This window comes from Ptychodera flava, assembly GCF_041260155.1.
Source record: "Ptychodera flava strain L36383 chromosome 23 unlocalized genomic scaffold, AS_Pfla_20210202 Scaffold_23__1_contigs__length_28996876_pilon, whole genome shotgun sequence".
Classification (NCBI taxonomy): domain Eukaryota; kingdom Metazoa; phylum Hemichordata; class Enteropneusta; family Ptychoderidae; genus Ptychodera; species Ptychodera flava.
Genome location: NW_027248277.1, coordinates 6660900 through 6670959, shown reverse-complemented (window position 1 = coordinate 6670959; position 10060 = coordinate 6660900). Strand labels below are relative to the sequence as shown.

The window sequence follows — 10060 nt, the reverse complement described above, 5'->3', positions numbered from 1 at the left end:
CTAATCAAAAGTGCACTAAAACACAACATAATTGGCGACGAGGATGCTCTTTTGATCCACAAGTGTGTGAAAGAAGACACCCTGCACAGCCTGAGTGAAGTTGACCTCTGAGTAACCAAGTCCTGCAAAGTTTCAACTGGAAGACGGTAAAAAGTTGCCTTGAGTCGAACTTGAGCCACACCCTGTTGAACAAAGGTCAGTAAAGTTACTTGGTAGTCTACATGGGTGATACAGAACAAAACTCTGTAGTCACCAATCAGCCATCAACACCGGGTCGAAGTATTTCTCCTGCTCCCACACCAGCCCAAATGGAAAGACCATCTTCAGAACGCTGGGGACGCATAGATGCATTTGATGACAGTTTAGAAACATGGTCAGCTTATGCAAGGAGGCTCACCCACTATTTCAATGCCAATCAGGTACCACAAGACAGGAAAGTTTCGTGTCTATTATCGTTATTGGGACCAACGGTGTATGGTACGTTAGAAAATTTGATATTTCCAGCATTGCCAACATCCAAGCAATTCGAGGAAATTGTTGAGATTCTTGAAAATCACTACGAACAGAAGCCATTGTTGGTGCATGAAAGATTCACATTTTGGTATAGAAATCAAAAAGAAAGCGAATCCATTAAGGCATACACATGTGAACTGCGGAGACTATCAAAAACCTGCAAGTTGGTACATTTTTTGGACCAAGCCCTCCGTGATAAGTTGGTTTGCGGTCTACGTACATTCTCTATTCAGAAGAGATTACTGCAGGAAGATGACATATCTTTCGAGAAGGCTATGCAAATTGCCATCTCCATGGAGTCAGCTGATAAGAAGCAGCCCGACTTGAAGAACCGCTTGCAAGACCTCAAAGTCAATAAGGTCAGTAATCCCCAAGGGAAGACAAAGCCTTGCTATCGGTGCGGTAAGAAAGGCCATAAGCCATCTGACTGCAGATTCAAAGATGCTGAGTGTCACAACTGTAAGAAAACTGGACACATTCAAAGTGCTTGCCGTTCTAAACAAGGGAAGGGAGAAAGCAAAAAGAAATTCCAGAAAAGCAAAAGCAAGAAGGTGCATGCTTTAGAAGAAGACAGTAGTGACAGCGACTTTGTTTCAAGCCTCACAAGTGTTAAGACTTTAAACAAACAAGGCAGTCAACCTGCAAGAGTAACACCACGAGTAAATGGAAAACTCATTAACATGGAAATAGACACCGGATCCCCAATCTCTCTCTTGTCAAAAGATGACTATGACAAATATTTCAAGGAGCAAAGCTGAAAGATGCCGAGGTAAACATGAGAGCCATTACAGGGCACAAGCTAGGCATTATGGGTATCTTGGATGTCACGGTTGAATATGAAGACCAGAAGTCTAAATTAGAGCTGTATATCTGCAAAACAAAAAGCAAGCCACTGATGGGAAAAGCTGGTTATGCAAAATACAGATAAATTGGAAGAAAATTAAAGAAATCAACCGCCAAGCAGTGAAAGCAGTTAAATTGAAAAGAAGACAACGAAGACAACAACTGATGAAAAGCTGAAAACAATACTAGACAAATACCCACAAGTTTTCAAAGACGGCATCGGAGCTATGAAAGGAATCAAGGCAAAGCTACTGATAGAGAAAAATGCCGCGCCCAAATTCCAGAAAGCCCGCCAAGTGCCATACTCTCTACGTCCGAAAGTGGAAAAAGAGTTGGACCGACTTGAAAGTGAAGGTATTTTGTCAAAAGTAAGACACAGTGATTGGGCAACGCCGATTGTACCAGGCCCCAAGAAATCAGGTGCAGTACGTATATGTGGAGATTTTAAGACGACAGTCAACCCAGTATTGAAGGTAGATCAGTACCCACTACCACGTATTGAAGATATCTTTGCAGACCTAGCAAGTTGAAAGAAATTCACACGCATCGATTTATGTCAAGCCTATCATCAGATGGAAATGGATGAAGACTCAAAGAAGTATCTTACCATCAACACAAAAAGGGTTGTACCAATACAATAGATTAATGTTCGGTATCGCCTCTGCACCTGCAATATGGCAGCGATCCATGGATCAAGTACTGCAAGGAGCTACTCGCACTAAGTGCATCGTTGATGACATGATCATAACAGGCGAAAATGACGACGAACATTTCATCAATATTGAAGAAGTATTGTTCAAGAGTATAGCCTACAAGTCAATTTGAAGAAATGCGAATTCTTCAAAGATGAAACCACGTTCTGCTCACATGTCATCGACAAACATGGGCTCCACATGACGAAAGAGAAAGTCAAAGCCGTGACCGAGGCACCCGAACCGAAGGACGTCAGTCAAGTTCGCTCCTTCCTGGGATTGATAAATTATTATCATGGATTTCTACCAAACCTAGCAACAGTACTGCATCTACTGAACAGACTGTTGGAGAAAAATCGAAAGTTGAAGTGGACTGATGACTGTGATAAAGCTTTCAAGAAAGCCAAGAAGCTCATCACATCAGAGAAAGTGCTAGCGCATTATGATCCTAACCTGCCGATCAAAATTGTGTGCGATGCTTCACCATATGGATGAGGAGCAGTGGTCTCCCACACAATGGAATATGGGCAAGAAAGACCAATATCCTATGCATCAAGATCGCTAACAAAGGCAGAGAAAAATTATTCTCAAATAGAGAAAGAAGCACTTGCAATAGTATGGGGAGTTAAGAAATTTCACACCTACCTGAATGTTCGAAAATTCACACTACTGACAGACCATCGACCGCTGGTATCGATATTCCACCCAGAAAAAGGAATTCCAGCAACAACTGCAGCAAGATTGCAACGATACGCAATATATCTTGCCGGTTTTGATTATGATATTCAATACAAGAATACCAAGAAACACTGCAACGCAGACGGTTTATCGAGATTACCCTTAGACACCAATTTTGAAGAGAAGGAAGACGCGATCGAAGTGCTACACATCTCGCAATTCGACAGTCTCCCTGTTACAAGCGCTCGTGTTCGAAAAGAGACGCGCCGAGATCCTGTTCTAGCCAGCGTATACGAAGCTACTATGAATGGATGGTCTCACAAGGATCAGAATCTAACTCCGTTCTATAACCGTAGAAGTGAGTTAACTGTATTCAATGGATGTCTAATGTGGGGAATGAGAGTCATCATACCAAGCAAACTGCAGAAAGAGTTCTAGATGAACTACACAGCGGTTATCAAGGCGTAGTGAAAATGAAAGCCTTGGCAAGAAGCTATGTATGGTGGCCAGGCATCGATAAAGCTATCGAGCAAGTAACCAAACAATGTTCTGGATGTCAACAAACCAGAGCATACCAATGGTCGCACCACTTCACCCATGGGAATGGCCAACATCGCCATGGCAACGCATCCACATAGACTACGCGGGTCCATTCCAAGGACAGTCGTACCTAGTGATCACCGATGCACACTCAAAATGGCCAGAAGTAATTCCTACATCGTCCACTACTGCTGAAAAGACGATAGAAATACTGCGCACCATTTTTGCAAGATATGGTATCCCAGAAGTATTGGTAAGCGACAACGGCCCACAATTTGTTTCAGATGAGTTTGAAACATTCATGAAAATAACGGCATCACACACATCACCTCTGCGCCGTACCATCCTTCCACAAATGGATTTGCAGAACGATCTGTACAATCCTTCAAGAAAGCGTTACGTGCCATGAAGGGAGAGAAAGGAACAGTGCAGAAGAAATTATCAAAATACCTGATGTCGTACAGAAACACACCACATTCTACTACTGGAGAAACACCAGCGATGTTATTCTTTGGTAGAAGAATGCGCACACGACTAGATCTACTGAAACCAGATCTACGCCGCGATGTGCAAGAAAAACAACTAGATCAAGCAGCCACCAGACAGACTGCACATGATCGTCAACTTGACATTGGAGAAAGAGTTTCCGTCAGAAATTATCGCGGAAATGAGAAATGGATACCTGGAATAGTCACTGAGAAAACTGGACCAGTATCCTACAAAGTTCAAACATCTCCAGATGCATGACGTCAGACGTTGCCACATCGATCAACTCCATCGATCACAAGTTCCCATGGCAACATACCAGGACAAGGATGTCCAGGATGAGGTCATTACCTCTGCTGCAGCCGCCAACCCAGTAACATCAAGGGAAATGACAGATGCATCTGAAACAACTACAACTTCGGCGCCAGTATTGAATACAGCACCAGCGAACATAACATCAGGAAATGCTACTGTTAATAAGGATCCAGCAACCATTGTGTCATCACCACCTAAACCAATGGAAAGAAGATATCCCGTACGGAATAGAAAAGCACCAGATAGATTAGATTTGTAGTTTCCAAAACAAAAGTGATTGTACTGTGACAAGGGCAGAATAATCCCTAACAATCACTGAGGCAGCGAGTAGTCTACCTCAAAGCCTCATATTTCGGCATAGTAGATTGCATTTTATTTTAGTTAGGAATTAACTGAACTCATATGAACTCTACGTCATGAACTCTGAACTCTCACCGGACATATAAACTTAGCGGGGAGGAATGTAGTATATTCACCCTATATACATTAACAAGTGTTAAGTGATTGAAGCCACCAGGATGAGACACTATCTCTAGTATCCAATAGTAACCAATGACGTGTAGTTTACTTATGAGATTATGTTAATAAAGTAGAATTCTAGTTAATGGCTACACTGTGTGAGTCGTGTGTCTTTTGCTCTAATCAAAAGTGCACTAAACACAACATAATTCTTTGTAGAATCACCGAGGAAAAACATATCAACTCTTTTCTTTCTCTAAAGCCTTGAATAAGTTTAATTCGCTATTATTCAACAATATAGCGACTGACATCTTTCATAGTTCACGTTCCCGTAGAGGGTGTTTTCATGTCATCTACGACGCTGCTGCAAGAGTAGTACCCCTAAGCAGACATAACAACTTGAAGGGAGAAATCAACTTGTCGTGAAACGATCGATCGATCGTACGGTACACAAGTCCGCAACAATAGGAGGTGCACATGTAGACTTTAGGTACAGCAGCTGATCTACCCTTTTAAAATAGGTAGTCTTATTTGTATTGAAACGATCGTACGACATGTGCCTTTTTGCGACATTTAGGCCTAAGTCTGCTGCTGCGTGATGGCACTCTGAGTGTGTCATTGCGGACGAATTCGAAGGAAGGGCGCGACGCGCCGTATTTTCGAGCAGACGATCTGTATCTGTTTTTTGAGACTTCGCAAAACTACCCGCACGTGCAGACTCGGATGGCAAACAAAGAATTTATTTTAAAGCGCCTTCCTAAATATGACCGACAGTGCACGACATCGGTCAATGATGATTAAAATTGGAAAAAAAAATTGTTGCATGCATGGCTGTTGTCGCATCTTATAATCTTAACCAAAAATTAGTGTGAATTTTAGTATCCATTGTAACACTAGTAGGTTTTATTTTCGGTCGTTCTTGCGGAAAATGCGGACAAACATTTATTTTTACATATTGATAAAAGACAAATGACATCACTTGCAAAAATTCGCTATTCGTGGAGAGAGAACTATTCGAAAATGTTTGCTTTCCCTTCAAAATTTTGATTTTTTGTTCAAAACATTCTGTAATTTTAACACTGGCATATTGAAATGCCGCTGATATCAACTATCTGTGAATCGAATGATCTGCGCCTTAGGTCTTTATCAAACCTGATATGGGGCCTGAATCGTAACATGTGAGAGAAGTTGTGATGTGGCATCGACGTTGGACATCACTGAAAGCAGAAGCGCCATTGAGGATGATCAATTGTGTTGCACCTGTGTACAAATATGCCACAAAAGGAGATACAATTCGTATGCCATTCCTACTGATCTAGTTAAAGCAGTCAGTGTTGTTGGTCTACGTAGGCTCTTCTATGAATTCAATATTTTTAGGTGTTTAAAATATTTTTCTATAGTATACTAGCAGAGTAAATATTATAAATTCTTGAAACCAATTACTCCAAAGTGCATTAATGGTTTACCTCATCTAAGGCCAAGAAAGGTCATATGAGTATTTGCAGCTGTATTACTCTCACGTTATGTATAGAGACAACGCTGATGTCATTTTGTATCAACCATATGATTAGGTATTGGACATGTGACGTATTCGTAGCAAGGCGTGTTTTTTTAATGTCTTCCTCGCATACGTACTTTTTAAAAGTTAGGTTTTAAGCTAACAAGCGTTTTATTTTTGTGAAATGCACTCACTTAGTAAGACTCATTTCCTTTCATTCGGCATTGTACAAGTAATGAATGGCTCTAAATATTTGAGCTGCAATGGCAAAATGTGGCCAGTGCACAGCAAACATAGAGAAGGCAATATTTTCATCATGATACGTTTTCGTCAGACGTTAGACACTTTACCTCTCCGTTTTGTGCGGTTGCAGAAACGATCTGACAGGATGACGTTGGTCGAAGTAATTTGCATTTTGACTATTAAAAATACAACTATGCGATAGACACTGATAAAGTCTATCAATTATGGAATAAAACTTTGTCCGTTACTCTTTCACTTTATCACAGAACGGTAGAGGGCGCATTTCCGGGAAATCCCCCAAGTACCCAAGTAGCTGAGTACAAAATGGCTGATGTTGTTGAAGAAACGCGACGGTGTCGTTTTTGGGCTCATGTTGACGAATAGGCAGCTATTTCTGAGCATTTGCCTTGATATTTTTATTCTGTGAAACTTAAATATTGCGAGTACCTTAAAATACTTAGACAGAATCAAATTCCTTGGAGGAATATACCGGTAGGATACATTGACTAGCTCTAGGTGAGTACAATACGCACAAAAGTACAAACTCGACGACCGGGGCCGGCCATATGATGCAAAGTAGCCGTGATGCAGTGTACCTGTACTTCCTTGTATAGGGTTTCTGTCGACCTCATAATATCTCTCTTGCCATGGAAGGTGCACGCCTGTTATACGTGTTTTCCAGGAGAACCTGCTAAGGCCAATTTACTGGTCATTGAGTCCACAGTCGTTTGGAGAGCTATTCAGCGCTGGACTATTTGCCCCATAGACGAGTGTACAGAAGCGAGAAATACAGTATTTCTCGCTTCTGTACACTCGTCTGTGGGGCGAATAGTCCCAGCGATGAATAGCTCTCCAAACGACTGTGTTGAGTCTTAAAGCGGTTGTCATAGCATACAGAGTTTGTCGGCGGCACGGCGTTGGCATGTTTGAAAATGGGGTCATTCAGGGTCATGCCATACAGAACCTGAGTGGTGGTATTTCGCGCCTCTATTTCTCTGCTCAAGGCACAGGGGCTCATAAGTCCCTATTTAAGTCAATATTACAGCGTTTTTCTTTCTTTTTCAATGTTACAAATAAAGCTGAAGAGCACAACATTTGTGTAGCTGTCTTTTGTGTAGCTTGTATTGGCATGTATAGTGCGCCCTCAATGGGGAATGTGATCATATGTAAATACGACCTTTAGTTCCGTGACCTCTAGCCAATTCCTCTGGCCATGCCTTCTGGCCACGTGTACAGACGTCGCTGTGTTTACTGTACTATGGGAAATAAGTATATAGCGAGGTCAGGGCAGGAAGTAGGCATGGCTAGAGCCGGGCCTAGAGGTCACGGAACTAAAGGTCACATTTACGAGGACGCACTATACATGCCAATACACGCTACACAAAAGACAGCTACACAAGTGTAGTGCTCTTCAGCTGGATTATTTGTAACATTGAAAAGAAAGAAAACGCTGTAATATTGACTTAAATAGGCACTTATGAGGCCCTGTGCTCAAGGTTTAATCAAGTAAATTGTCAACTATTTTCTTTCAAAATCAAAAATAGAAATCGGGGTCATCATGTTGTAAAGTTTGTGACTAGAGAAACAAAAATCCCAATATTTAAGGCCCGCTCATTACAGGTGCCGCTAACTGGTAAATTTCATCAGTTTCGCAAAATCATCACAAAAGATGTTTTGAAGACTAAAATACCGATTTTACTTACTTTTGACCTTGACCTAAAATTTTGCGGGGAAAGTAGAGCTGTTCGTAACTGCCCTCCCATTGGCATACACGGAAAATCTGCCCTCCCACTGAAATTTGATGCCCACTGGCACTCCCCTCCAGTATCTATGGTCTGCCCGCTTCCCATTTCCCACAACAATTCAAGCTCCCCACTGCCCTCTCCCCACTAGGCACCCAAGATCATTGCATAAACCGTGCGAGAAGCTGGCAGTATAGCTCAGAACATTGCTCCCCTCTAAGTTAGGGGCTTCATCTCCCCTCAAGTTCTATCAACAACGGATTCCCCCTCCCTCTACATATTATCCGTTACCCACTGTCAAAAATTTTCTCCCTGCCTGGTGAAAATAATGAAATTTCTTCCCCGTCCACAGTAAATATCAATTTTTTTCTTCCCACCCACTGATTAGTTTTGAAATTTGCCCGCCCACCACAAAACTGAGCACGAACACCTTTTTGCATAAACAGCTCAGTTGGCTGCACCTGGCCCTGCGTACAGGCACAGGGGCTCATAAGTCCCTATTTAAGTCAATATTACAGCGTTTTTCTTTCTTTTTCAATGTTACAAATAAAGCTGAAGAGCACAACATTTGTGTAGCTGTCTTTTGTGTAGCTTGTATTGGCATGTATAGTGCGCCCTCAATGGGGAATGTGATCATATGTAAATACGACCTTTAGTTCCGTGACCTCTAGCCAATTCCTCTGGCCATGCCTTCTGGCCACGTGTACAGACGTCGCTGTGTTTACTGTATATAAGTACAGTAAGCATAGCGAGGGCAGGGCAGGAAGTAGGCATGGCTAGAGCCGGGCCTAGAGGTCACGGAACTAAAGGTCATATTTACGAGGACGCACTATACATGCCAATACACGCTACACAAAAGACAGCTACACAAGTGTAGTGCTCTTCAGCTGGATTATTTGTAACATTGAAAAAAAAGAAAAACGCTGTAATATTGACTTAAATAGGCACTTATGAGGCCCTGTGTACAGGTCTGTGTGTTCCTGGCGTTATATGGCCTCCACCCTGTCGTATAACGCAACAGACCTGTACTCAGACCTGTACACAGGGCTAGCTCGTCGAAAGCAAACTGTGCATTATATAATGTACAAGGGTAAGCTGAGTACATTGTGGAGTGCAAACTTTGCTTGAGTCTATTATCTGCTGGGAAGGGGTACGTTATTCCTGTTATGTTATAGTTTTGGCAGTTCCAGTGAATTTACAGATTTAGAGAACAGACCTCTACAGAAAATTGAATAGATTATCAGTGAAAATAGCGGGTATGAGAACGCCATGCTGTAAAATACAGATATTTGAAATTCAAAGTGGCCACCATCCCTGCGTTATTTCTGCGGGGAAAATAAAATCCAAAGTTCCACAAAACTAAGAGCCATTGTGAGCATAGCTCAGTGCTGTGCATCCCTGCTGTTTGCACAAACTAAATGCAGTTGCCTTTGTAAATGAAAGAAAGGTGAAAAGGGTAAGAATGGCTTACAATTTTCACAGGCACAGATACAACACACACATATATATGCAGATATATAATGTTATTTATTCACACACACATATCTATATATCTATATATCAATATCTATCTATTCTGTATATATATATATATATATATATATATATATATATATATATATATATATATATATATATATATATATATATATATATATATATATATATATATATATATATATATATATATATATATATATATATCCATTGCCTTTCAAGAGAAAACTCTTGGCTCTAAATGGGCATGATATTATTTACATCCGACAATATTTGTTGTATGGCATAGTCTAAATATGGAAGTTTATTCATGTCTTTGGGGCAAAGATCATACTGACTGATAAATGTAAGAAAAATACATCTGCCTGCCATGGAGAAAACAGATTTGTTATTGTATATTCACTTACAGTGAGAGATGTAATGACTGACTTATTTTTCACACAATTCATTTTATGCAGGTAAACACAACAAAAATGACTTCCATATTCCTGGCTGAAAGGTGGTCCCGTATTGGAGACGCAGTATCAGCTATCAACTGTCAACTTGCAAGCCTT

At 41.1% G+C, this 10060-nt stretch overlaps 1 protein-coding gene across 1 annotated transcript; it reads left to right on the top strand.

Moving 5' to 3' along the window:
• The first annotated feature begins 221 nt into the window (after positions 1-221).
• On the top strand, positions 222-1271 carry LOC139124360 (uncharacterized). Its single transcript, XM_070690500.1, has one exon. The coding sequence runs from the start codon at positions 222-224 to the stop codon at positions 1269-1271; it is 1050 nt and encodes a 349-aa protein (XP_070546601.1).
• Positions 1272-10060: the final 8789 nt, after the last annotated feature.

Bases quoted from the DNA above. Each gene is read 5' to 3' on its own strand.
- LOC139124360 (XM_070690500.1), top strand. From the start codon at position 222: ATGGGTGATACAGAACAAAACTCTGTAGTCACCAATCAGCCATCAACA.